The following is a 27,979-nucleotide window of genomic DNA, read 5'->3' as shown; positions in this document are numbered from 1 at the left end:
CGATTGGCTGTACCCACAGCAGCCTGACCAATAGCGGCGGCGCAGAGGCCATAAAACATTCAGCGTGGGCCATGTGCGTTCTTTCTCGCTAGAGGTGCGGGACGGGACGGGCTGAGGCGGGCGGGAGGGAGCGGAGCCGGTGACGGGGAAATTACCGAGGGCGGGCCGGTGATGATCCACATTTACCTTTCTGACACCTCGTCTGAGGGCGGCGGGCGCCCGTAGCCCCTGCTGAGCAGCCACGGCTGAGGTCCGCGCTACCCGCGGCCTGGCTGGGCCGTCGCTCGGACTCCTCCCCCTCACGCGCTGCCTTCTCCCCTCAGGGCTCGGCGGGAACGGGCCGCGACGTGGGACTCGGTGGTGGCGGCGTCCCGGAGCCCCCGTGCCCGATCTGCGGAGTTGTGGGCCGGTAAAACGCGGTGTCCCCTGTTCTGGTGTTGGCGGTAAGTGGGGCTGTGTCCCGTGGGGAAATGATCCTGCTCTACAACGATGCGGCTCTTAAAGCACGAAGAAAGAGCTGCAGAATGAGCTGGAGTAAAGAATTCACCGACTTTGACTCTCCCTCATGGGCTAGTTCAAGGTGAATATCCCGGCAAGGTGGTGGGTGCAGTAGTGTAAGTAAATGAAGTGGATTTACACTTTTAACTAGTGCTACAGTGGGCAGATAGATAATTTAAACCTTTTTCCGAAGATAACAAGTTACTCCTATAATGTTTTACCAGTCTCAAGATCAGCCTTATTCGTAAATGCTTTACTGGTGTATTTCTGCTTTAGCTTCTATATAAAGCAAATCTTGTAGCTTACAGCTGAATAAAGTTTTGAAAACTCTGGGGTTTGCTTCTGTTTATCACAGTTTCCGTGAGTTACCTGTAACTCCACAGGCTGACTGGAAATGTGTGGGTACCCCGTGGAACTGGAGTGCTCTGAAATTTGCTGCACTTTGTTCAGCCCCGGTCCCTTCATTTAAATCTTGAAATCTCTTCGGTTGGAAAAGAGCTTAGAACCCCAAGTCCAACTGTTGTGCCACATCCACGTGGCTGTTCCATCCCTTTAGGGATGGGGACCCCTACACTGCCCTGGGCAGCTGTGTCAGGCCTGCCCAACCCTTTTTTGGGGAGAAATTCTCCCAATATCCAGTTAAAACTGTGTCATTGTGGTTCTGCCATGTGGATCCAGATGGCTTCAAGGCTGAGCTGAAAAATTTGAATGACTGACAGTGCTGTGTGTTTGAACAATCAAAACGCCGCTGTAGCCATGGAGATAATTAAAAAAATTTATTAACAGGAATGAACCAAAAGCTGTAAACAAAAGCCAGCAGAAATGGGATGTCGCAGGTGAGGCTGAGTCCTCGCACATGGCTGGGTGCACTGAGCAATTAACTCGAATAATTAGCGCTGCGCTTAGCAATTCCACGTGGTGGCAGCAAAAGCCCATGGAAAATCCCAAATGACCGTGAGGAGGAGCTTTGGGGCCAGGCCAGTGTGCAGGCACTGGGAAATCAGTCCCACACTGAACTGGTGACTGGGAGAGAGGGCCTGAACCTGCTCGAAGTTTAGATGTAAACCACAACTGGCTGTGAGGCCTCTGCTGTAGCAGTCTGTTCCCCACAGGCAGGCTGGAAGTGCTCCAAAGGGAAACATTTTCATCTGCTTTTAAAGGAGTTTTTATAAACCCACACTGAGCAAGAAGTGAGCAGTTTTCAGCTTTGTAACCCAGGCACATGCCAGTCTGAGGGAGAGGGAAGGTAGCATCCTGACATTAGGAATCCTAACCCATTAGGAACCCTAAATTTTGGTTTTAGGGAGACTCCTTGTCACCTCGGGATGGGGCTGCTGCTGCTCCAAGGGCAGGATGAGGAAACAGTTGTGGAGCTGCCTGGCTGTTCCTGCCCCACACAAAACCAAATGACTGGGTTGAGTGAGCCCTGACAGAGCTCACCTGGCTGCTCCTGCAGGACTGGCAACAGCGTTTGCCAGGAATGCAAATGTTCCTGCAGGAATGGGTTTTCCACAAGTGATTTTAAAATTGAAATTGGACCATTTTAAGACTCATCTCTCCCCTAAAATACTATTTAGGGGAAAAAAACCAGGTTCATTTTAAGATCCTTTTTCACTCTGTGAAGCTGTAGCTGCTCGTGTTGCTGTAGCTCCCTGAGGAGTGAAGCTCAGAGCACATGGGAGCTGCAGAGGCTCCTTGTGCCCATCAGGAAGGCAGTGCTGGAGCCAAAATTCCAGGAAAAATGAGGGGCAGGGGCATCTGAGTCAGCAGCTGGTGTGGCTGGTGCTGGCTGAAGGGCAAAGGACGGGTTATTCTGTTTCATTTGGAGAAGCCACCCAGGCTCAGTGCAGCGGGCACCTGCTGGTGTGTGCATGGAGTTTTCAAAGGGAAAAATTGCCAAAGGCCAAACACTTCATCCAGATTCAAATTTGTACTGAGAAGTGCAGCTTGACAAAAAAAAAAAAAAAAAAAACAACAGCCAAAAGCCTGACACAGACCAAAGGGGTGAGGAGGCCCTTGAAGAGAGCTGGCAGGAGTCTGCAGCCTGTAAAATCACTGCCTGCAGCTTCCCCCCAGCTCTCTGCGGTGAAAAGAAAGAGCTGCCCAGGAGAACTTTGAAGATATCAAAGCGCTGTTGCAGTCTGAAAACACCATCACACTTACAGGAAGGTATTTAGAATAAGCTGCAATACATTAGGTTTCTTCTCAAAGTACTAGAAAGGGCGGAAGGAGAAGTGGAGCCTTTCCCAAAGGGATGAACATTCAGAAATCTCTGTACACAGCCAGGTGTGCAGGAGCTCACTCAGACAGCCAACCTCTGCCTTGCAGGGAACAGGAGAATCCCTCACTGTGGAAGCGTGTCCCACCTCACAGGGATGCACAGACAGGAGAAAGCAACTACAAAAATGGCTGCCTTCAAACACACCCTTCCTGCACGCCCCAGGCCAAGGCTCTCAGCTGAATTCCAGGTACACAGGGGAAGAAAAGGGAATTCAGGACTTTCTCCTACCCAGAAAAAAACCAGCTTTTTTTCCTCCTAGGAGAAGGTGCTGGCTCTCACAAAGGTTACAGCAGCCTCACAGAGCAGGCACAGAAGGAGACCCCAGCCCCCTCCCAAACACCCACCTCCCACCTGTGAGCTGGGCAGGAATGCTGGCGAGGGGAGCTGGAGCTGATGGATGTGATGGGGCTGCAGAATCTGAGAGCTTTTCCTGCTGCTCCTGTGCCCTGGTCTCAGCTGGCTTTAGGGGCAGACACAGACACGACATACAGACATGCACACACTGCCCACGGGCCCGAGTCTCTGTACAAACACGTGTTAGGACCTGCAGCAGCCCGAGCCTCGCACTTCCTTCTTCACGTAGTCGTGGAGCTTGAATTTGGGCTCGTTGGGCAGCTTCATGGACCTGTGCTTCAGCTCCCTGGGAAAGGGGAAGGATGTTACTCTTAGGCTGCTGCTTCTGGCAGGGAGAGGATTTTGTCTGGAAGGAGGCAGAGAGGGAGTTTGGACAAGGGCGTGGAGTGATAGGACAGAGAGGAATGGCTTTCCACTGCCAGGGCAGGGATAGAAGGGATGTTTGGAAGGAATTCTTCCTTGTGAGGATGGTGAGGCCCTGGCACAGGGTGCCCAGAGAAGCTGTGGCTGGCCCTGGATCCCTGGAAGTGTCCAAAGCCAGACTGGACAGGGCTTGGAGCAAGCTGGGATGGTGGAAGGTGTCCCTGCCCATAGCAGAGAAGAACTTGATGGGCTTTAAGGTCCCTTCCAGCCCAAACCATCCCAGGATCCTGTGATTCCAAGCTGCCTTGCCCAGCTCAGTTATCTCAGTGTGGCCTGGACACTGCTCTGGTCACTTACTTTGCAATGGCTGTGAATGCTAATTCCACGTTGAGGCCGCTCTTGGCGCTGGTCTCCATGAAGGGCACTCCATACTCCTGTGGGATGAGACACAGCAGGGTCAGGAGTGGCACCAGTGGTGTTCCCACAGGCTCTCAGGGAGTAATTTTTGAGGACAAAGAAACAAGAAGTGTTAGTAGAAACCTGAAGGAAGAAGAACAGATGAGGAGAAAGGGGGAAAGCAAGACAAGGGAAAAAAAAGCCAAGTGTTCTCAGATACATTTTGCATCAGACTGATCTCCAGGTAAATTTTTCCTGTGCACATCCTCAGGGACATCCTCAGGTACCTCACCTACCTTAGCAAGTTTCTCTCCATCTTCCCTTTTCACCACTCTGTCCTGGGCTGAATCCACCTGCAACAGGAATGGCAAAGAGCAATTTGTGGTGGTTTGGAAGGTCACCAGCATGTACCTCCCTGTCCCCTTGTGCCCTGCCAGGCTCTCCTGCCTGTGGCTCCAGCGTGGGAGGAAGAGGAGGCTCTGGCAAAGCCCTGGGTCCAGGCTCACCTTGTTTCCCAGTAACATGAGGACCACATCCTGCTGTGCGTATTCATGGATCTCTGTCAGCCAAGCCTGGAGGGACACAGCCAAAGAGAGGGGTTGGCAATGGCTCCAGGAGGAGGAGGGGAGTGGGAATGATGGGGAGCTGCCCCAGTCCTGGCATGGACACCCTCGTCAGGCAATGCTGCCATCCCAAGAAATGCCAGGGATGTTCCACAGATGAGCTCTGTCAACAAGGGAGGTGTCCCCAAGCCCTGGGGGCCCCACTTTGCCAAGTAAACCCAGCACCCCAATACTGACCCCCCCCCACTCCATCTGCCCAGGGGTGCTTGTAGGGCTTTGACCCCAATTCCCCCTCAGCTAGGACGTTGAGACTGAACCTCCTTTCAGAGGACGAGGCCGAGGGTTGGCTCTGGGATGTGCCCTGTGCCCGTGTCCTGCAAGTGCTGCCCCCGTGCCAAGCACACTGCTCCCAGCAGGCACCTGAACCTGCCTCCCTGAGCCGTGGGGTGGCTTCCCTGCCCTCTAATCCAGCCTAATCCAATCAAACCTGCTCTAATTCCCTGTAATCCCCGACCCTGTGGTGTGAGCAGCCACTTGCTGTCTCCAGTGCTGTTGCTGGGCTCAATTCCTGGTGATCCCTGGTGGTCCCACAGCAATTCCTGGTGATCCCTGGTGGTCCCACGACACGGCTGCAGCCCCAGGACCGCACTGCACCCAGGCTGGACTCGGGGTGCTCAGCTCCATCATGGGTTGGAGTCACTCCTGACTCCCTTTGGCTGCTCTCTGACTCCCCTCTGGCTTCACCCCTCTTTCCAAAGCCTGCCAATTCCCGAGTGCTCATTCCGTCCCACCGGGGCTGAGTGTCCTGCAGGGCCGTCCCTCCTGTGTCCCCAGGGTTGCTGATGCTGCAGACAGGGCCATGTCATCCAACATGAAACCTCCAAAGGATTTTCTTTCACAGGGTCACCAGCCCCGAGCAGACTCAGAGCCTGGTTAACACCCAGCACTGACCCTCCTTGAGCCGTTCAGCTCCTCAGGCTGGAAAATGCCATCTCTGGCCAGTCCCAGCTGGTGGGAAGCATTCCCAGTGCCAGTGACATGGGAGCAGGGTGGCAGGACCTGCCCTGTCCCTGCCATAGGACTGCAGCACAAATGTGGTGCTGCCAAGGGAAGGATGCTCCGGAACAGGGAGAGCTCCAGGCCCCTGGGGGATCAGGGGCTGTGGGACCCCAGGAAGCCAGTGTGACACACCACAGCCCCAGGGTGTCGATGCCACCATGGCACAGGGCGTTTGTGCAGGCACAGCTGCTCCCCGTGGATGCACACAGTGTTCTCCTGCCCAGGACAGGAGCAATTACATCCAGTTCAGTCAGGGATAATTGCTCCCCAGCTTGGGACATGCTCTGGCAGCGCTGGTACAGGTGACATCCAGCAGCCACCTGGGGCTGGTGAGGCGAAGGGAGGGGACACTGAGTGCCTAGGTGTCCCTGATCCCCCCACTGCAATGTGGGCAGCATCTGCTCTCCCCCTGTGCCAGGTCTGAGAGCCCCAGCACCGCTGCCCTGAAGGACCTGGGGAGGGGACAAACTCGGGCAGCACAGGAAGCCCCCAAAGCTGGCAGGAAGGGCAGGTGGGCTGGGGAGGTGCCACATGATGAGACCCTCTCCCTGACAGGTTTGGACTAAGCTTGGGGGGGCAATGAGGTGCCCAACCCCAACCCACTATGACCTGAAGGAGCAGAGGGGGATGAGGGAGCAGCTCGCTGGGGAAAGATCTTGTGCTCAGCTACCGCAGCAAATTCTCTGCAGTGCTGTAATTACACAGTGTTAATTGGCCGGAGCAGTGAATCCATCATCCTTTATTTGCTATGAAAGGGAAAACCTCCTCTGCCTGTCCCTGCCTGTCCTTGCAGGTGCTCAGCAGTAACCACAGCCCTTCTGCAAGTGACCACAGCTCCCACCTGCAGCACACACCTCCTGAATGAACCCACAACCACAACCCAGCCGGTCACACGTGAGGGACAGCGGGAGGGGCCTGGGGTGCTGCTGTACCTGGATGTTGTCAAAGGACGCTTTGTTGGTGACATCGTAGAGCAGGAGCAGGGCTGTGGAGAGAGGGACAGGCTGTCAGTGCCTGTGCCAAACTGAGCCCATGGCTCAGAGCACACTCTGCACAGCCTCTGTGAGATACAGAACACACTAAAATCCAGCACAGCAACACCTCACACTGCTGGTGTTTGCAGAGCCTCCTCCATCCACGGCAGCTGCTTCCCATGGAAAACCACTGCAGTGATTCCTGGCTCACCTGGCAGCTCAGGGCCCCCAGGAGCCAGAGGAAGGGACTCCCCAAGAGCAGAGCTGGCTGTGCTTACCGTGGGCATCGCGGTAGTAGGCGTGGGTGACGCTGCGGAAACGCTCCTGCCCAGCTGTGTCCCAGATCTGGAAAGCAGACGGGAGCAGAGAGATCAGACCTGACCAGAACCCACCCAAAACAGCCTGAACAGCAACCCCAGGAAGCTTCTCCAGCTTTTGCTCCCAGGGAGATCAATAGGGAAAATGACCAGAACAATAAATACAGAAGCAGCCTCTTCCCGCTCCTCGGTGTGGGGATACAATGTTGGCCAAGGGCTCCCAACACAGCCATTAATTGGAAAATCCATGGAGCAGATGGATGCATGGGGACCTGCTAATGGGATTTATCAGTCCTTAATGCAGCAGGAGGTTTGCAGAGTGCACACTGCTGCCTGGGGGATCTGTGTTACTGAGCTCCGGGCAAAGGGCTCAGACAAACTGTGAGGTCTGAGGGGGCTGGAGCAGCTCTTGGCTGCAGGGGCACCTGGGCTGGGATGGGGATCACTGGGCAGAACAGCCCCCAGCCCTGAGCAGGCTCCTGCCAAGGGGACAGAGCAGCCAGAAGGGTCCATAAGGCTGTCCCAGGGCAGGAGACATGACCACAAAGGATAGAGGTGGGGCCCCATTTTGAGGATGCTCCTCTGCTTTGTCCTTTGAGGGGCTTTGTCCATCTCTGAACACCCAGGGCAGCAAGGGAGATGCTTCCAGAGACGAGGGGACATACCTGCAGCTTCACCTTCACCCCATCCACCGTCAGCACCTTGTTCTGAAAGAGAATGGAAAGGATGGTGAGGGGTAAGCACAGCTGCAGAATGCCAAGGGAGACACAGGCAGCCCCCATCTCAGTGTTTCCCCCAAACCCTCGGGGTGATCCCCTCTCCTGCTTCTTAAACGCCCATCCATTGGTCCCAGCACCTGCAGAGCTGTTTTCAGCATGGCCCAGCCAGACGATCTCTCCCTGTATCAGCACAAGTTGTATCTATTTGGGTACCTAAAGCCTGCCAATGCCACACCCAGCTCAAGCTGGAGACCTCTGGCCATAAATTAATGAGCACCAGCATCCCATTTTAATGGCCTTCAAAAGACAGAGTCAACCACTCCACATCCAGCCAGCAAATTAAAAATAACTCCTGCTCCCGCCTCTTGGACCTGTTTTTCTCCAGGTTTCTCTTTCAGGATGTTTTTTTCCCTATTTTGCTTGGTTTTAGGAAAGGTGGAACCGAGGAGAGGGGGCAGTGTCCCTCCACACTGGGTTTTCCCCAAAGCCAACAGGATTTTTTGTGTGGAAGGATGCCCTGGCAGAGCTGGGAGCTGTATGGGAGCCCATCAGTGCCCCTCAGGGTGCACTGGAGGGCATGAGATGGATCCTGACCACATCCCAGAGCAACCACCATCCCAGCAATCTGCACCAGCCTCTCCAAACATTAAAGGAATCCAAGCCTGCAGACCAGCAGTCCCAGGGGAAGGAGCAGAGAAGAGATTAATTTGCTCACCAGATCCATAGAAATTAGCACAGTAATCAGTGGGATGTGCTGGAAACACGGCCAGGGAACAGCGCACCAGTGGGATGAGGCAGCTGGTGGCTGCTCTGGTGATAATTTAAATCCCATTTCCTCCATTTGCTCTGGAGCTGGTTTGGGATGCTCCCATCTCATCCCATGGCCATGGGCTGGCCAAGGCTGCCAGGACCCCAGCTGGGCTCAGCTCTGGCTCATCCACCCCTGGCACTGGACATGCCACCAGCCACTCCAGTGCCACCAAACCCCCGCAGGGATCCATGCCAAGATCTATCCCTGCATATCCCATCCTGCTCAGCACCATCACCCCTTCAGATGCTGAAGGCTCTTCATTGATAGTTTTGACGAGGGCAGAGGGAGCATCTCATCTCCTGCACATCTACTCAAGGATCCGGCGAGGAGGAGAGGGCAGGAGAGAGCCGGAGCACTGAATCCTCCGTCTGCTCAGGCAGGCGCAGGGAGACGGCCGAGGTTTATAAATACCTTCAAAGGCAGCGACTGAGACGGGGGAGAAAAGTGATTCACAGCCCGGGAGCTGTAAAAATAGGCAGCCAGGGACTGGGGTGGGGGAGCTGGGAAGTACTCGGGGAAAAGCTGGGGCTCAGGGAGCCGGCCAGGGGTTTAGGGGTCCCTGCATGTGGAGCTGAGCCTTTTCCAGGATGTGACATCAGGGCTCCTGAAGGCTTGAAGTGCCTAAAACCCTAAAACCCAGGGTCTCCACTGCCACAGAGTGGCTCCCCAGAGCTTGGTGCCTCTGCCCGGGGCTCCCGGGTGAGCAGGGACAGAGCCATCCCCAGGGCAGCCATGGCAAACAGTGCTGAGCTGCACCTCCACCTCGTTCCCGAGGATGGGACCAGCCCTGTCCTAACCTGTACCACAGGTGAGACAGGACAGGTTTATGCTCTGCCAGAGATCCACTCTCCAAGCTCACCTTGCTCTCCAAAACCCAGGCTCCTATGTGCAGGTGCCAGACCCGCAGGTATGTCCCACAGGCTCTGCACTGGCACAATGCCATTCCAAACACCATTCCCAGGTGCTGGCAGCCGGCTGCCAATACCACCTGCCAGGGACTGTGCCAGGGACCGTGCCCAGGGACTGCAGAACAAGGCAAAGGTGTTGTGTTTCACCATCGGCCCCGGCTCTTTGCACGAGGGGATGAGGACACTTGGTGTGATGGATGGTGACAAGGGACAAGGACACAATGAGTGTCACGTTAAAACCAGCACCAAGCAGGTGCCCTTCCCCATGGCCACAGGAGCACCTCCAGCTCAGAGCAGAGTGTGTGACTGTGAGCAGGGATGTGGCCATGTCCCCAGGGTGGCCGTGCTCCAAGGCTGACAGAACACCGTGGGTGGGTGGGAGGGAGAACATGGCCCCAGCCCTGAACACGGATCATCCAGGCCAAAGCCACCTTGAAGCATCTGGTAACCAGCCAAAAAAGCTGAAGCTCCAAAGGTGCCCCACATGCACTGACCTCCCCTTCAGGAGTTAATTAACATGGAGCCAGCAGCAACAGGAGTCGCACTAATTACGACTGACCTACATCTTAGGGAGGTAAATGCTTAGACCTAATTAAAGTCTGCACAGGGATCCAGATGCTGCTGGACCAGCCTGGGGAAAAAAATGATTTTCTGAGGACTGGGTATGGAACAGAGCAGGGTTCCAGGGCAAGAAGCTGTAGATGTGCTCCTGAAGGCAGGAGACACAGCCAGAGTAAGCCAGAGCATCACTCCTGCCTGTTTCCAAAGAATTTTGCCCAGAGAAGCTGTGGCTGCCCCATCCCTAGAAGTGTCCAAGGCCAGGCTGGATGGAACTTGGAGTAAGTTGGTTTAGTGGGAGGTGTCCCTGTCCAGGGCAGGACATGGGTTAAGGTCCCTTCCAACACAAACCATTCCAGGATTCCATGATCCCTGCCTGCCCTCAACCACAGGGTGGCTGCAGGATACGGGTGAAGAAGCCAAGAAGGTGGGAGGAGCAGGGTGGAAGAAGGCAGGAGCTGGGCTGGGAAAGGGCAGGGGCTGCTGCCAGCAGCACACACCAGCGTGGTTCATATGAACCGGGTGCCTAGATCTCCCCCATACCACGGCTAAGTGACTTCCCAGCTTCTAATTTTTTCTTTTTTTTTTTTTTTTTTTTTTTTTTTTTTTTTTTCAGGAGATGCCTCAATTCCCTCCTGTCAGCCCTTCCAAGGCACAGCTGGGGGCTGAGCTCCTAATAAGCATCCAAAGACAAAAGATGCTGTGTGTCAATGCACTGAGACGTGAAATGTGCTGCCAGCCCTGCCTGCGAGGGGAGGGGCTGTGCTCTCAGGGCTCCTTCCTCATCTCACCTCGTTTGTTAGAACAGAGGTAACGCTCCCAGCAGCCTCCTGCCACAATTCGGGCAGTAAAACCATCCCTGTGCCTCAGCTCTGTTTGCCAAATTCAGTTTTTGTGTCCTTTTTCCTGGGGCGGTGCAAACGTTATTGAAATCTCGTCTAGCAGGGGCCGCAGTGGAATGCCTGCTGTGCCTGGGGTGGACAAACACGATGCTCCGAAGTTAAATAATCTTCAGGACATCAGATAAACAAAGTTGGAGCCTTGCAGATGCAGGGGAAAAATTAAATTACCAAGTGCAGATGGTCCTCAATTAAGAGCAGCATTATCACACACCGAGGCCCCGCTGGCTGCAGCCCTGGCACGATCCCACTGCTGCCCGGGAGCAGCAGAAGGGAGGGCGGGAGAGGGGAAGGTGATGGAGCGAAACCGCGCCGCTCCTGAGACGTGCACAGACGATGCTCCCACGCAGACCCAGCCCTGCCGCCCCCCTCTGCCCTCACGGCAGCTGCAGGGGGGACAAATGTCGCACCGCGGCTCACAGGGTCCCCACAGTGCCCCACAGTGAATCTCACCACGAGCAATTGGCACATCCTCCGAGTGCCTGAGCCCGCGCCGCTGAAGCTGCAGCACAGCCCAGGATCAGCATCATCGACACGCCGGCCTCTGCCAGCTCTTACACGCATGACCTCATTAATTAAAACCTTTAAAGCTAAATTGGATACATGGATCAATTTGCATCGCAATTAACTGGACGAATGGGAAGCTGCTCGCTGGCACCATTCAGGCTCCAGCCAGGGGACCCCCACCCTGCCTCCTTGGAGCCTGTGACTGGTGCTGGCTCCAGTGGTGCTGCCCAGGAGTGACCACCCAAACATCCCCCTGCACTTTTACCATGGAAAAGAAGTCCCTCAAATGTCATCATTGAGCCTCGGAGGCATCTCCTGCAGCTGAGAGGGGGGCAAATTCCTGTCAAAATGCAGATAAATGGCATTAGTGACTATAGATCAAAGTGAGTGCAGGCACTGGGGCAGCACGGAGTTAATTAGTGCCAGTAATGAGCTGTGGGACTGACAGTGCAGCCACCCAGAAATGTCATTAGGTTGTGGTGTCACCGGGCCAGGCCACCTGGGAGCCAGGGCTAGATTGGGTTATCCTTTATTTCGGGAAGTCAGGAGACAGCCAGCAGAGGAGGACTGGCTGAGGGGATGCTGGAGCACCCCGGTGCCCTGCCAAGGCCAGCCCAGGAGCCAAATTCCCACCTGGCAAAGCCCAGGGAGCCCCTGCGAGACACAAACACTGCGGTGCCAGGAGGAAATGGGATGAGTTGTGATATAGCAGACACACAAATAACCACCACCTCCAACGGCGGCTGCAAAAATAGATCAAGGATCGATATGGAAATCTGCCCAAAACAGCAGGACACTGCATTAAATTTGCTCGTTAAAACCTTGAGGTTTTCCCAGACATGCGCAGCCAGGGAGCTGCTCCTGGTGGCTCAGCACCTCTCCAGGCACAGCACTCAGGGACATCCCAGCCCATTGCCAAGGCCAGGATCCAGGAGCAGCCCCACTTTTTCCCCCCAGAGCTCAAAAAACCTTGTACTTCTAAATCCAAGCAGTGCCTGATCCAGCCCAGCCATCAGCACCTCCATGGAGAACACAGCCAGCCCACCACTCTGGCCTGGGAAAACCCTTCCAGGAGCACATTCCCTGCTGGAACCTGAGGAAAGCCTCTGGGAATGGGGAGAGCAGGGCAGGGATGTGGGCTGGGGGCAGGGCTGTGCCATGGTGTGGCTGGACATGGTCCTGCTCCAGCCGTGCTGTGTGGGGCTGGAGGATGTCCCCGGCACTGGGGACACTGGGGGAATTATCACATTCAGAGATCCTCTTCCTCAGCTGTGCCACCACCAGAAAAACTCATGAGCATCCCGGGGGAGAACCGGGGGGCCAAAACACCCCAGCACGGTTCCCTCTGTCTCTCTTATAAATCTTCCCTTCAGAGAAAAATCCCAACCATCCATCTCCCGGGGCAGGTGATGAATTCCTCAGCAGCTCTGTGCATTTGCACTGTGCAGCTAAAAATAGCAACTTCTGCCTTGGGATGTTTTCCTCCCCAGGCCTTGCACACTCCTGCCTGCAGCCGCTCCAGCGCCGGTGCCAAGATCCTTTCAGAGCCCACAACGTGCTCTGGCTGCTCAGCTCCTGCTCAGTTCCTCAGCAGATCCCAGGAAATGCAGATTAACACCACGGCCCCTCACAGCACGCAGCGCTTCCAGCCTGCCCTGGTGCCAGAGCCACCCCAGAGCCCCTTGGAGGGGTCACCCCACCCTGTCCCCTCTGCCATGTCTGGCCTGGAGAAGCCACAAGCCCAGCCCTACATAAATGCCCCCCAGCCCTGGTCTCCAGCTGGGCACAGCCCCTTCCCCACAGCATCCAGCAAGCACCCCAGGGATGTCAGCAGCACCAGCCTTTGTCCAGAGCCGTGTTCACTACATTAAACCCCAATTAACATCTCCCTGGCTGCCAGCCCTGCTGAGATAAGAGTCCAGGCTCTTGTTTGAGCAGACACACTGAAGAATTAGTGACTTATCATCTTCTAGTCACATCAGTCTGCAAATAAAAGGTTTTTCTGGCAAGAAGAGAATCCTGTCTTAGGGACAGATTAGAGGTAAGAGGATCTGCTTCGGAATTATACATTTTAAATTCACCCTGGCTCTGCTTCTCGGCATCACCCACAGCATTCACAGTCCCGGGTGGTGTCTTGTTCCCTCCCAGCCTGGCTGCTCCATGAAACCAGCAAAGTCCTGGGATGATCCATGGGAAGGTTCCTTGAGGGAGGCACAGGCAGAGGAGACTTGAAGCCCACAAGCCCAACGAGGCTGCTGGGGCTCACCTCAGCAGGAGGGAGACGAGACCATGCGAGGTTTGAGATATCCCCACAGCGTGGGAGTAAGCCTGAGCCCAATCCTATAAGCAGCCAAAGAAACCCACCCTCAAAATTCCTGAGGGCAGGATCTGCCCTGGAGACCAGAGCCACCAGAAAGCAGCAGGAAGGCTGCAGCTCATCCCTGCAGCTCCAACACATGGGATGGGATCCTCTCCACCCAGGGGTGGTCTGCACAGCTCCCCCACCACCCTGGGCTGCATTACTCACCCCTCCCATCTCTTTTTCCCATACTTTATAAAAGAAGAGATGTTTTTAAAAATGTCTCTGCTTACTTCTAAACCAAGAAGCCTTGGAAACAAAGGGGCAGAGATGGCTCACACAGATCTGTGCCAATACTGGGAATAACTAGCGTGGCGCTCGACATATTTATCTTAATTTTCCTCATCAAGGCCATGCCACGCTGCAAAGCTGAACAGGGATCTCCACGGAGCATTTATTGCTCTATCATTTCTCATCTGCAGCAAACACGGCCCTGTCAGTGCCACAGAGATGAAAAATGGCTCATCAGGTCCTGTTAGACAGAGAATCGTTTATCTGGGGAGAAATAAAGCCTAGCAGCACTTTTCTGACCTTATAGATCTTTTCCAACCTAAACGATTCTAGGATTTGCCTCAGTGACTGCAGCCAGCCCTGGGCTGAAAACTTGCCTGAAGTTTCTGAGAAGACTTTACAATCCAATTAAAAAAAAAAAATCAGGGCTGAATATCCAGCAGCAAACATTCTGTCAGCACCCAGCAGTAACACAGCAGTGTCTGCAGACAGCACTGCAAACAGCATTATTAAAGAGCACTTCTCATCCCTAAAGAAAATGAAATCCCCAAAGACCTGACAAAGGAATCTGTAGCTTTTTATCCCAAACACTTCCATCCTTCACCCACAGCCAAGGCAGACAGCTCCCAAAAACTGCTGTGCAGCAAACCTCAGCCCAGATTCTTTGAAGGATTCAAGGAAAAAAGAGTGACTGAACAGCTCTAATGAGATTTTCTGGTGGCTCTACGAGTCCAGTCAGCCTCGAGGACTGGCACCCATCAGGTCCCAGTGCTCCCTGATACCAAAGAGCCCATCTCTGCATGGTGCAGTGGCAACAGAGACAGCCAGGGCTGAAATGCAGCAGGTCCTGGCCCCCTCTGCAGGGCAGGACCCTCCTCAGCCCTGTGGCTGCTCCCCAAAGTCCAGCAGAGCTTTCTGAGGTTTCACCTTCTCCTCACTAACCACAGCGGTTCCATAATGCCACCATGGTCCTGCCTGGCCATCTGCCCCTTCCCTGTGCAAGAACAGTCCTGAAATCCCCCTTGGACAGAGCTGGGGAGGCAGGGGCTGAGCAGGCAGAGCCCCTGCCCCACCACCCCCCTGACAGTGCCAGGGTGGTCACTTGGCTGCACCCACAGGTGGCACAAGGCACAAACCACAGCACGGGAGCGTCCCCAGCGCAGGCACTGTGCACTCAAAGCTTTGATCTTTGCAAAGCTTTTCCTCCTCCCTGGCAGCAGTCCCAGTTCTCTCATTTTCTGCTCTACTAGAGCAGGCTCTTCCCCAGGTTTGGGCACCACTGAAAGCCCCGGGAGATGCAGAGGTGCTGAGGAATTGCAGCACGCTCAGCTGCACCGGCGCTTCCACGCCAAAACCACTCCAGTCAGTCGAACCAGCTTGGCCAATCCAGCTCCATCCTTTGCTCTCCCCATGTGGGGCTCTGGAGCAGAGCTGCAAGCCAGGAATGTGCTGGGAAATCACCCCAGGGAGATAAAAGACCCTCTAAAACTCCTTCACTATGGGTGCTGGAGGTCTGGGCGGCAGGGCAGACCACGCTCTTGGGAAGCTGTTCCAAGACATTGCCAACCCTTTTACAAACAAAACTGAACCAAAACCCACACACGATCTCCTTGATTCTTTTTGCTGCGCATTTGGGAAGCCCAACCTCAGCCAAGAACTCCAGCTGGAGCAGTCAGGTCCTCAGGAGAGGATTTCCACCTCTGCTCTGGGCTGTGGGGCTAATCCCAGGAGATTCAGCCCTCCCAGCGCTGCTGTGCTCCTCCCCCAGCAAACCCGGCTGTCGGGAACAATCTGACCTCACGTGTGTGTTATTCAGGAGGGAAAAACACATCACATCTGCCAGGCATTAACGCTTGCTTGGGAACAAAGTTATTTTCGGCATTGTTGAGCGCTTCTCTCATTAATTCATGCACGCTGATAAGTGCAGCTCATGAATGGGTTTGGAGGAAGTTCGGGCTGAGCCACAGAGCCACTCACTGAGCCCCAGCCTTGCCAGAGGCCACCTGGATGTGTCACCCCCATGCAGAGGGCTCTGGGGAGCAGCCCCACAGGGCAGGACCCCCTCTCCCAGCTCAGCTCTTCAGCACTGAGTGAGCAGTGCCCTGGGCAGGTGCAGGGACACACAGCACGGAGGGCTCACATCCCCGCCAGCCTGGCACTGCCCTTCACCACGCCTGGGGCTGTGGGGGCTGCCCAGCACCACTGCCAAATCCGGGCTCAGCTCTAAAATTTGGCACCAGGAGTAGCAGCAATCCCCAGCTCTTTCTCTGAGGAAAAGGGGGCCATGCAGAGCCCAGGGGTGGCAGCTCAGCTGCTTCCCCCCCACAGCTCCCAGGGCCGAGGGTGCTCAACACCAGGGAAAAAAGATGAACCAGTGAAAACCCAACCATCTGGCTTCAAGAACTGCAGGAAGGGCTCCCTGTGCTCCCCAGAAGGGGTCTGGACTGACCCTGCACTGCCCAGGGCACTGTGCATGGATGGTCATCCAGGGACCCCTCCAAGGGACATCCCTAGACAGGGTCTCCACTTCAACCCCCCAGCAGTGAGGCTGGCCTGAATTACACATCCACACATGGAGCTGTGTTTCTCTCAACCATCAGCTCCAAGGGAGCAGCAAGGCACGGAGGCACTGGTGGCACTGGTGGCACTGGCTGCTGGTGAGTGGCACGAGAAGCAAAACCAGCAATTTCTACCAAATTCTGCATCCAACACAGGGCAGGGGGTCTACACTCCCCAGACAGGCTGGGGCTGCCCAGGTGCCTTCAGCAGCCTCCTGCACTTGGCTTTGGGGGGAAAAGGATCATTTAGCAGGGAGTTGTTCCAAGGTTGGGAACACAGGACCCACAGCCAGCTCTCCCCGAGGGGATGTGCCAGGCACTGGGGCCAGCCCAGGCTCGGTCCTGGTGAGGAGGAGCAGCAGCCCTGGTGTTAGGCAGCAGCTCCAGTTCCTTCTCAGCCCAGCACACATCACAGCCGGGGCTCATGGCCATGGTGCAGCGGCTCTTCCCCAGTAACAACGTTAATGCCACAGAACCTTCCCGGGATCGTTGCCGTGGTGATGCTGCACAAGCAAAGCTGGAAAAGCCAAAGCCTCCATTTCCCCAGTGTGTCACTGAGCCTGAGAACATCGAGGCTTGGCAGGCAGGAGGAAAACGTCCCGAGACACAGGCAGATGGCACAAGGGCTGGTGAGGTGGATGTGATGGCTTCGTGGCATCTGACCCAAGCAGCTGGGCACAGCTCCCACCACTGCCCTCCTTTCCATACCTTAAATAGAAAAACCTCACACAAAATGGAACAAAACCAGGTGTTGACACCAGGACCAGTCACATCCTCAGAGAGGTGCTGATGGTTTTTATGGCCCCTAGAAGATGACCTTCCTGCCTGCTGACCTCCTGAGGGTAGAACTGACTCAGTCCCACCATACCATCATCTTCCTCAGGCTCAGGAGTATGACTGAGACTTCCCAAAACACCCATTAAACTCCTCCTCACCCTGGGACAACCATGGCTCAGGGCAATGGACATCACCCTTTAAAGCTGAAGCACCACGAGCTCCTAACTCACGTTAAGTTATGATTGGGGAGAAACACTTTTTCCCAGTGGAGGCATAAAGATGAATTATTTGCTGTTGCTTCCGAGAGATTCACCAGTGCCTCAGGGCAATGACTCGGTGCTGAGCCAGGATTAAATATGCTGTGTGTCCGTGGTAGACAAACAAAGCTGTGTGAGCTCCAGGGCTCTGCTGAGATCTTGAGCCAGGGCAGCTCCAGCACCCTGGGATGGAGCCAGGAGCCACATGGGCAGTGCCCAGCTCTGCCAGTGCTGCCAACAACAAAATATTTTGTTTCCAAAGGCTCTGCAGGTAAAGCCCTCAGTCCCTGAATCTCCCATTACCACAGGAACAACGTGTGCCCCATCACCATCCAAGGACAGGGACACACCACACTGCAGCTCCCTCCACCCCAAACACAGCTCTGACCTGCCTAGATGGGGGTGGCTTTTCCCAGTTTTTTCCCAAGGAGGGTCACCTGCTGCTGCTTGCTGCTCCAGGTTTTGGCACATTTCATTGCTGCCTGCCTCTGGCCAGGGTGATGCTCAGTGCCACCATCACAGGGACCAGCAGAGCCCCAGGGATGGGACTGACCCCGTGGCTCAGGTCTCAGGGAAGTGGCTCTTTGGGGAAAGGGGGAAAGGGAAAGGAGTTTTTCAGGGAAGAACAACACACAGCGAGCAGCTGGTGAGCTCACCCAGAGTCAGCTCCTGCCACTGCAGCACTGCCAAACCCGGGACTGGCAACGCACCCTTCCCCACAGAGATCAGCAACATCCACCCCGGGAATAACCCAAAGCCTGCTGGGAGCAATAATTAATTAACAAAATGAGGCAGTGGCTCAGCAGAGAGGCAGCAAGGGCTCAGGGGACCACAGGAGCTGAGCAAGGCAGAGCCCCAGGGCAGGGATGCCCCAAATGCCCATCTTGGGGGCAGTGGGGAGGTTAGAGACACCCCAAAAACCACCTGTCTCCCCTTTCCTGGGCGCCTTCCCTCTGCTTTCAAAGAACAATCCAGTTCTGCACAGCTGAGTTCAATATTTTATCACAAATAAAAGATGAAAGTGAAATTAGGCCAAATGTATTCCATTAAATATTGAAACCATTTAGACTTACTCTGGCCCCATTTAAATGTTTTACTGACTATGAAACGCTCCCTCACAGGTCCTGGCACCAGGAGTGGATCCAGCCTGGCTCAGATCCATGGCAGTGGATGCTCCAGTGCCCAAATTGGCCTCTCCAGAGCCAATTTCCCACCTGGCAGCAGCCAGAGAGGAGCCAACACAGCACAACCGTGTGCCCACAGCCTTTCCCAACCCGAGCTTCCTTCCACCAGCAGCTCCCAAGTTTGTGTTCTCCTTGCCTGGGTCCTGGCACTGCAGCTCCTGAGCAGCCCCAGCCTTCTGCTCTCCTCCTGAGCTAATTAAATCCATTATTCCAACCACCCCAGGCCAGGACAGACCCGCAGGGACACCAGCTACCAACAGGCACCGGGAAGCCACCAAGCACCAGCAGGGCTGCAGGAGACACTGGTGCCCTTCCAGAAGCATCTCTCAAACCCCACATCCCCAGCGCAGTCATGTCAGCTGAAATGGATACAAAATTCCACATCCAAACTATTCTGGGTGGTATTTCTGACACCAAGGAGGTGGAGAAGGCACCTTCCCACCATCCTGCAAGGAAGATTAAGCTGGTTAAGAGTTTTTTTACCAGGTTCTGGGGCTGGCTGCCACTCCAGCTGCTCAAGCTTTGAAGACATTCGTCTTCTTTCTGTGCCTTCCCTGAGGCAGGAATGGAGTCCCTTGTCCACTGGGATCACCGCCTGCACACGGGGGTTTGCATCTTCCTGCTCTGCTACAGAACTGGGGGTTATTATTTTCCAGAAGCAAGAGGCAAAAGGAGGATGAATAAAAGCCCAGGAGCTGCGAGGAGCGGGCGCAGCCGCCACGGGCACCGCTAGCAGCATCTCTTGGCAACTGAGCCCCTGCATGCAAATGACAGGCACCGACTGCAAAGCTGTGAGTGTCCCTCTGCAAGGGAGGGAGCAGCCACGGCAAGAAAAGCAGGGCTTGGCTGCCATGGGAAATGGATATTTACTGCCCCGAGAGCCTGTCCTGGGAGCAGGGAACAGGCACCAGCAGCAGCTGAGGAGGAGCGGCGAGCTCAGAGTCACACCCGGGCACAAGGGGCACAATCCCAGCCTGTCCCAGCTGACCAGCGCTGCCTTTCCTGGGCAAGACTGCCAGGATCTGCCTCCCCGTGCTGGGTTTGGGCATAGCTGCCCTCTACAGCATCGTATCCATACCCTGGAACCAGGCAGGAGGGGTGGGAGCATTGCAGGAAGCCAAGAGACTCCTGGAATAGTTTGGGTTGGAAGGGATCTCAAATCTCAAAGACCATTCAGGTCCTACCCCCTGCCAAGGGCAGGGACATCTTCCACTAGACCAGGTTGCTCTAATTTCCATCCAGCTTGTCCTTGAACACTGGCAGGGATGGAAATCTGCTCTGGGCAAATTGAGCCCAGCTCTCCATTTCTCCAGTGAGAAATGCAAAAATATGAAATCAGCTACTAGCTGCTATTAAAATTCATCCAGCAATGGGAGCTGCAGAACAAACTGATTTTCAGACAAAGAGCTGCTGGAAACACACAGAAACATGGAATGATTTGGGTTGAAAGGGACCTTAAAGGTCATCCAGTTCCAAGCATTTGCCATGGGCATACTCAGGGTGGGAGCACAGGCATCCCCTGCACTCTTCTGCCCCACCTTCCTCATCCTGGTTGCACCTCTGCTGCCACTGGCATGGTCTCATGAAGGGGAATTTGGTCCAAGCAACTTGGCAGCTCCAAGATGTTTCTCCCAGGAAAATGCCACTTCCCTCCAGAGCTCCAGCCCTGGAGACCAGCCTAAAGCCACCCCCCTGCAGCAAACCCCCATCCTGACCCCACACAGCATAGGAGGGACCAAACACTCTGCCCAGTGCCCGAGCTCCTTCCCTCCAACATCCGGGGCTAATTTTGCACAGAAAGACATTGAAATTAATTTATTTCCATTTCTTTCTTCTGGCCTAAGCAGCTCCCCTCCCACTTTTTCCAGACTGATCCATCAGAAAATGAGCCCTGCTAAAGCTCTCTGCCAACCGCTGAGATAAAAGCCAGCCCTTGGCTTTCAGGAGGCTCCGGGTTGCTCCAGCTCTCAAAGGAGGGTTGGTTGCTCCACCAGGCAAAGGCTGCGAGGGCTGGGATGTGGGCAGGGATGTGGGCACCTGCTGGGGACCAGAGCATCGCCCCAAGGGCAGGGATGTGGGTGCCCACTGGGACCAGCAGATGCTCAGGGCATCCACACCCCTCTCCTTGCACACCCAACAGCAGTCTGGGAGACTCCAACCCTTGGTCACTGTTCCTCTGCTCATCCTGCAGGGCTGGAGCAAAGGTTCCCACCCTCCTGCAAAGCTCAGGAGCGGAGGGCAGCCTGCGGAAGGTGCATGCACAAACACAATAAAAAAATAAGCAGAGATGCAACAAATATAAAAAAAAACCCCAAAAAACCAAAAAAACAAACCCACAACCAACCACCCCACATTACACAGAGCTGATTCCAGATTCCAGCCCTGAGCAGCACAGGGCTGAGTGTAATCAGGAGTCCTTAGAGCTCAGGGCCACCGGTGACAGGTTTTATTTACAGCACGGGGGCCGTCCCAGATTACCCACGGCACAGCCAAGGCTGGAGCAGAGCACGGAGCCTCCCGAGGGGGCTGTGCTGGGAAGCAGCTGAGCCCCCACACAGCGCTGTCAACCTGTGGGCATCAAAGCTGAGCCTTCAAAGGAAATCTCCCCTGTGCCCACCGCCTGCCCTGGAAGGCTGGAGCTGTGCCCCGGCACCGGGACTGGCTCCCTGCCTCCTGCTCCTCCTCTCGCAGCAGCACCTGAGCTCGGTGCCAGGGCGATGCTGCTTTGCTCCCCGTCCTCGGGGCAGCAACAGAGGAGTGATGACACCACTGCACACCCGGGAGAACACCGAGAGAAGCCACCCTGCGCTGAACTCCACCAGAAAGTTCCATCCCACTGATTAACACAGGAGCCATCACCCCTGCTAATGCAAAGCAGCTCATTAGCACCTCTTCCCAGGGAGAAGAGGCTCGTCCCTAATTTTTTTTTTTCTTTTATGTTCTTCTCCTTTCAGGTCTAATTAGTACAAAAATCTTCACTTACCCAACCCTGCAAAGCTCAGGGCTGGGAGGACGAGGCTGGGCAGCCCCAGGGAGCCCGGGTGACACTGGGGACAGGCACAGTGGGTTCACGTGGCCCTTTGCCTTCTCTGCTTTAGCCAGACCTCCCTCCTGTCACTCAGCTGTCACGACAGGACTCAAGTCCCACTGGCAGCTGCAGCTTGAATTTCTGTCGAGGTTTCTGCAGCGTTGCCAAAATGGCAAGGAGAGGCAGCTCCTTCCGTGGCACTGAGAAAATCGGGATTCACACCCCTGAGCACTAAACCTGCTCTTTTCCAGGAGCCCCTTCTCCCTGGAACCCGAATGTATGAAGTCAGGAAAGCACACACGGCCTGCCCAGAGAGCTGCTCTGCCCTCACCACTGGGGATCTGTGGGGAGAGAACCCTCCAAGCAGAGGCACCTGCCAGGATTCTCCAGAGAAGAATTCCCCACGGCTCGACACGGCTCATGAAGGACAATAATTAAGCCCCTCATTATCTAGCAATGAAACCTCGAAGGTGACACTTGTGATCCAGGCACTGAAGGCAGAGAGGGGTTTGTCCCCCAGCCCAAGGAGAAGTATCTCAGGGACTCCGACAGAGGTTTCTGCTCAGCCAAAGCTCTGCCAGGAGCAGGACCCAGGAACAGGAGCTCTGCCTCGATGGCACCCACAGTGGGGGCTCACCCAGCACTGCACCCCCAGCTCAGGGACACCCTGGCCCTGTCCCAGCTGAACTGGGAAGGCTGGAATCATCCCCAGGAGCTAGAGCTGCTCCTCCAGCAAACCAAATTTTCCCGGGACAGAACACCGAGGACTCAGTGTCAGGACACCTCCAAAGCTCGAAGCCAACAGGTGCCATTTTGATGCCTTTTTTCAATATTACAATCATCTTTATTTCCCCAGCATCGGTGGTTTGTTTTCCAAACACATTCAGCTCAACATCCCTCTTTGTTTAAGAGATGATAATAAACAAACACGTCGCGGGAGGTTCTCCCTCACATAAAACAGTAGGAGGGAACAAACCTCAGGGGCCATTAGGAATAGTAATGCCAGATTAATTTTAAATGGATTTCTATTCATTTACATTCGCCCCGGCCTATGTAATTCATTAGCCACAGCTTTGGGTGCATCTAATGGTTTGACATCCTTGAAAATGAGCAATGGATGCTGGAGCCCACTGGGAGCAGCAGATGGGGAGAGGAGGGAGCTGGGCTGGCGTGAGGGCTGCCCCCAAAGCAGCTCCATCCCGTTCCAGAGAGCTTTGCAGGGACCAGATGGCGTCAGGAAGAGCGGAGATGGTCCCCTGGACAGTGTCAGGAGCTGGGCAGCTCCATCCCCGTGGTTTCCTGGGGGAAATGGGCCCCAGGGACCCGGCAGGTCCCAAACAAGGTCGTGCGTGCACAGGAGCGCAGCTGCCACACGCGCTGGCCTTGGGGACCTCCCTGCAAGCCTCTGGTGCCAGCGAGGCTCAGAGCCTGGTATAAAGCCTGCCAAAACCCCACAGAACCCCGAAATAACCCCACTGTGCTCGCTCAGCGCCTCTCACAGCGGGCCAAGAGAACACAGCAAACCCCAGTGACACCTTCCCACCGCTGCCACCTCGCAAACAGCCTCGCCTGCTCCAGCCAGCAACCCCCCTGCCAAACTCCGGGGCTGCGGAGAGCAGGAGCTGTGGTATGACAGTTCTGTGATTAAAAAGACACAAATTAAAACCAGCAGAAGCCTCCAGTGTTGCCACCCCAGAGCGTCATCTGCATGGCAGCGCCCACGGCGAGAGGGACAATTACCAAACAGGATTATCCTGGTGGGAACGGAGAGGCACATCAAAAAACTATTTCCATGTCCCCCCAAAATTATGAATGCCTTACAAGGATGATAATAATGAGTTTTAGGGCATACACGTGATCTCCCCCACTGTATAATCTGCCCATTTCAGAGACATGTAGCTCTTGCAGCTCTATTAGAGAAGTAAATTAACCCTAATTTGATTGCTTCTCAGTAACAGTCATTTCAGCGCTCTAATCAATAAGTCACAGGGTTTTATGGCTGCCCTCTGTATCAATCACTGCAATCAGTAATAAAACGCTTTTATTTGAAAAACACCTGAAACACTGTGTAATTACCTTTGTATAAAATTACAGGCCCAAATTTACCCATCTCGCCTGCAGCAGCCCCCAGCCTCGCTCGGCACAGAACGTCCCTTCCTCCCTTAGGGCTTTCTGAGCTGTCCTCCACCCCTTCCCAATGTCACTGCACCAGCCAGTTATTACTCACACCCCAGCCGAGCAGCAGGTTACGAGAGACACTCATCTCCCAGAAATCCTCCAAGAAAAGTGAAGATCCAAGATCCTGCTGGGAAAAGGCGGTTGGGAAGACGCAGCACCGGGTGTGTGTGGCATCACCAGCAGCTCTTTACAGCACCCACCACAGCACCCAAACGGAGCCAAATCCATCACAGCCGGTGCCCCAGGAGCAGGGCAGGGAGAGCAGCGCTGCCCAGACATCCGGGGAGGTGACAGGCTCACACTTTGGAGGGAGCAGATGGCTGGGGGACTGACAGGGACAGGGTGATGCTGGTGACAGCGAGCCACGCCAGGTGTGCTGCTGGCTGCTGCTTTGGTGGCAAAACTGCCTCATGCCCTGCACACTGCTGTAAAGGCTCTTTGGTGCCACCTCTGTAAAGGCACCGTTCCTGTTGCCCTGCTGTCCCACCCCACGAGTGGGGATTCCCTTCACCAGGGCCTGACTGAAGCACAGAGACCCCAGGCAGCCCCCCCAGCAAGGGACTGCCAGGGAAACACGGCCGAGAAAAGGTTACAAGGCCCTGGCTGGTACTCAGGTGTTCCTGCCTGGCAAAGGATGCTCTGGGCACACTGGGGCATTGCAGGGCATGACATGATCCCCTTTCTTCCCCCCAGTCCACCTGTTATTCCTGGTGTGGAGCAGGTTCCCACTGTCCTCACTGGAGCTGCACAGCTCCGAGCACTGCCCCCATGACTCTCCTGGCATCGGAATGCTCCAGCTGCTCCCAACCAAACTGAAACCTCAGAGATTCCTTGGCACAACACATCCCCACAGCCCCACATCAGCACCCCAAAGCTGTGCTCAGGAGGTTCTTCCAGGGCATTCTGCTTTATATCAGTTTTGGTTTCTTTGTGTCAAAGAAAAAACAAAAACTCTTAATAAAACACTTAAGAAACTCGGAAATTGCCTCAGGGAAATATTTTCATGGGCAGATGTCAGGCCTCAGTTGTTACAGGAATTATCCCCAGGATCCCGAGCAGAGGACAGGCTCCCCCATCCCTGTGCAAAGCTGTAACAAAGGCGTTGCTGCTGCTCCTGTCACACCCCGAGCACCCTGAGGCTGGCGAGGTTTAAGTCCTCAGAACGTTTAGTTACTTCTTTGCAAAATCCATCACTCACCTGCCAGACCCCGGGAAGGGCCGAGCCCCAGGCACTTACCCTGAAGTCGATTCCCACCGTGGAGATGAAGCTGCCGGCGAGGAAGGCGCCGTCCTTGAAGCGCACCAGCAGACAGGTCTTGCCCACCCCCGAGTCACCCACCAGCATCACCTGCAGGGAGGGAGGGCTGTCAGGCTCCAGGGTTGGGGAAGGCAGCCCCACTGCAGCCTTCACCCCGCTCCATCACAGCAGTGGGCAGCAGATGCTTGAGGGGAAGAAGCACAGCCAAGAGCGATGTCCCCGGACTCCTGGGAATACTTATAATGGGATTATTCCCCACTCTGCACCGTGTCACCAAACTGGAGACACCTTCCCCTGACAGGCACTTGACAGGTCCTTCGTGGGGGCACAAAGCCCCTGAAAACCAAGAGGTGACACGAGCTGCTCGTGCTGTCCCCACCCCACAAAGTGTGTGGGGCTTTCTGGGTGGGGAGACTTGAGAGGACCCCCAGCCATGAGCACCAGCTCCAGGGGTGCACTCTGCCCTCGCCTTCAGTGGGACCCATGGCTATCCTCCCAGGCCTCCATGGATGCCAAGGGAGCAGCTCCCAATGCCACCTGCCTCAGTTTCCCCACCCAGCAGCTGCCCTGGGCACACACAGGGCAGGCAGCTCCTTGCCACAAAGCAACCACGGCAGAGCTGAGGCTGCTCCTAAATGCAGCTCTCCAAAACCTGTGCCCACACCAGCAGCCCTGCTGCCCCCCAGGGCACTGACCCTGCTCCCCTTGCTGAGATGACACCGAGAAATCCGGGACCAGGGAGCCAGGCTGTGCCAGCTCCTTCCACACCTGCCGTAGCAGGTTCCTTCTCTCCCAAGGCTCTGCCACCAGCCTTCCACGAGCCATTAACCCGTGACAGGAATTAAATGGCTTTACGGCAGGGACTGCCCCGGGTCACACCGAACCCTCCCAGGAGCTGCCAGAAGTGGCAAATGCCACCACCCCTCTGCAGCTCAGCCCTGAGAGGCAGCAGCAGCCGCGGCTGCAGGTACAGCTGGTTTTGGCACTGCCAAAGAGGGCAGGGGCTGCCCACGGTGTCCCACACCCCAGCAGTGCTCCACACTGGAGTCCCACGGGAGTACCAGGCACTGAGCCCCAGCACAGCAGGGTGAGGGCAGCCAGAGCCCACGGGAGTATCAGTGTGGAGGGGGAGAAAAAGTCATTTTAGTACAAAATGTTGATTTTTAAAAATTTTTTGGACATCTTTTTGGAATAGGTGACCCTCGACAGAAGCTGCTCCCCACTCAGCACCACCAAAGCCTCACCCAAGCACACAGAGTGCCCAGGGCCAGGATCCAGCCCTGTGCCCAGGACTTAGCCTCTGCCTCAGGCAGAGATCAGGAGCCTCAGGAGAAGGGAAGGGAAGAAGAAAGTTTAATGAACCAGGTTTTTACTGGATACAATGCAATTTCTGCCTGCCACTGGTTCAAAATCAACCAGACCATTAGCAGATGTTTTGTCTACCCGGTGCATTTGGGCTTATCTGAGATCCATTTGGCTCATCCTCGTGCCATGGGGGTGATCCCAAGGGAAAGCCCCAGGCTGGGCAGGCAGAGGTGAGCTCCAGGAGCCAGGGACCAGCACAAACACAGAGGTGGCTCCATTTTAGGGAAGCTGTTGAACCATTAATGCAGCTGCATCAGGACCAACCACCTACCGAAGCAACCAAACACATTTCTGGAACGTCCCTCTCCAACCCCACACCACACACCTCAACACCTTCTACCCCACATCCCAAACCTCGACACCACGACGGCTGCACCACTGCCACAGGCACCAAGCTCTCATCACCACACACCGAGGTGGGACTTGCCACAGCAAACCCGCGTTCTCCAGGCTCGGTACCCTGGGCTCGGCTACACAGATCCGTGTGAGAAACACACAGGGGTTTCACCGAGTCGTGGTCTCAGCCAAAACCACTAAATGAGCCCCAAAATCGCCATGTGAGCCCCAAAATAATCAAAGGAGCTCCAAGCCGGGCTTGCATCAGGTCGCATGATGAAGTAGGGAGGAAGCAAATATATTTGCGCTGTGACTCGCTCGCCAGGATCGGAAGCAGCGAGAAGAAGCCATCTGAGCCCAAAAGGCTGGGGACATCTCGGCAGATGCCCCTCGAGGGGCGCCAGCACCCTGCTCACAGCCGCGGTTTTCGGTGGGTTAACGAGGATCCGGGAGGTTTTAACGAGGATCCGGGAGGTTTTAACGAGGATCCGGGAGGTTACAGCAACTCCCCGGAGCGGCCTTTGGCCGTCACTTGCACAGGTCCCGCAGCCGCAGCCCCGCTGCCGGGGGCTCTGCGAGGGCAGCCCCCGCCGGCGAGACCCCGACCGGGCGGCTCCGGAGGGGCGGGATGAGAGGGAAGCAGGGATCCAGGCAGGCAAAGATGAAGAGATGCAGGGATGAAGGGATGCAGGGATGAAGAGATGCAGAGATGAAGGGATGCAGAGATGAAGGGATGCCCGCCCGGTCCTGGCCCCCGGGAACTTCGCGGACGCCTCCCTCGGCCCCGCACCCGCCTGACCCCGCACTCCCGCAGCCCTTCCCGCTGCCCTCTCCGGTCCCGCACCTTGAAGGCGAGATCGTAGAACTCCCCGCTGCTGCTCAGCGAGGGCCGCCCGGCCGCCGCCGCGCCGCCGTTGCGGGGCAGCTCGGGGGCGGCGGCGGCGGCGGAGCTCCCGCGGGGGGTGGCAGCGGCGGAGCGGCCGGTGCCCTGTGCTGCGGGGGGCAGCGCGGCGGAGGGCGCGGCACCGCCGCCCTTGCTGCGAGCCGCCTTCTTGCGCGACATCCCGGGGCCGGCGCCGCGGCCGCGCCGGGCGCTGGGGGGGCGCGGGAGCCGCCGCCACCGCCCCGCGCTGGCCCCGCCCCGCCCCGCCTCTCCGCCAATGGCAGAGCGCCGAGGGCGGGAGGGGGCGTGACCTATGGCCTGGCCCCGCCCCCTCGCGCCCCGCAGCGCCGGCACCGGG

General features: G+C 55.9%; 1 protein-coding gene and 1 long non-coding RNA gene across 4 annotated transcripts; one reads left to right on the top strand and one right to left on the bottom strand.

Annotated features, from left to right (window-relative positions):
* The first annotated feature begins 21 nt into the window (after positions 1-21).
* LOC136368007 (uncharacterized) lies at positions 22-10,536 on the top strand. Of its 3 annotated transcripts, XR_010744762.1 has the most exons (4): positions 22-94; positions 324-443; positions 2,827-2,966; positions 10,418-10,536. It is a non-coding gene; the product is annotated as an uncharacterized lncRNA (long non-coding RNA). The 3 variants fall into 3 exon arrangements; XR_010744760.1 differs by lacking the exon at positions 22-94 and having other exon boundaries at positions 125-443; XR_010744761.1 differs by lacking the exons at positions 22-94; positions 10,418-10,536 and adding an exon at positions 6,308-6,400 and having other exon boundaries at positions 125-443.
* RAB26 (RAB26, member RAS oncogene family) lies at positions 3,054-27,801 on the bottom strand. Its single transcript, XM_066329925.1, has 9 exons — positions 27,583-27,801; positions 25,017-25,127; positions 7,471-7,512; positions 6,767-6,833; positions 6,447-6,499; positions 4,399-4,464; positions 4,189-4,245; positions 3,854-3,930; positions 3,054-3,419 (listed from the first exon to the last, which is right to left on the bottom strand). Exons 1-9 carry the CDS (start codon positions 27,799-27,801, stop codon positions 3,317-3,319), a joined length of 795 nt encoding a protein of 264 aa, XP_066186022.1. The 3' UTR covers positions 3,054-3,316.
* Positions 27,802-27,979: the final 178 nt, after the last annotated feature.

The sequence above is a fragment of the Sylvia atricapilla genome, chromosome 15, assembly GCF_009819655.1.
Source record: "Sylvia atricapilla isolate bSylAtr1 chromosome 15, bSylAtr1.pri, whole genome shotgun sequence".
NCBI classification, from domain to species: Eukaryota; Metazoa; Chordata; class Aves; order Passeriformes; family Sylviidae; genus Sylvia; species Sylvia atricapilla.
The sequence above is the reverse complement of the archived record's forward strand: the minus strand, read 5'-3'. Positions and strand labels throughout refer to the sequence as shown.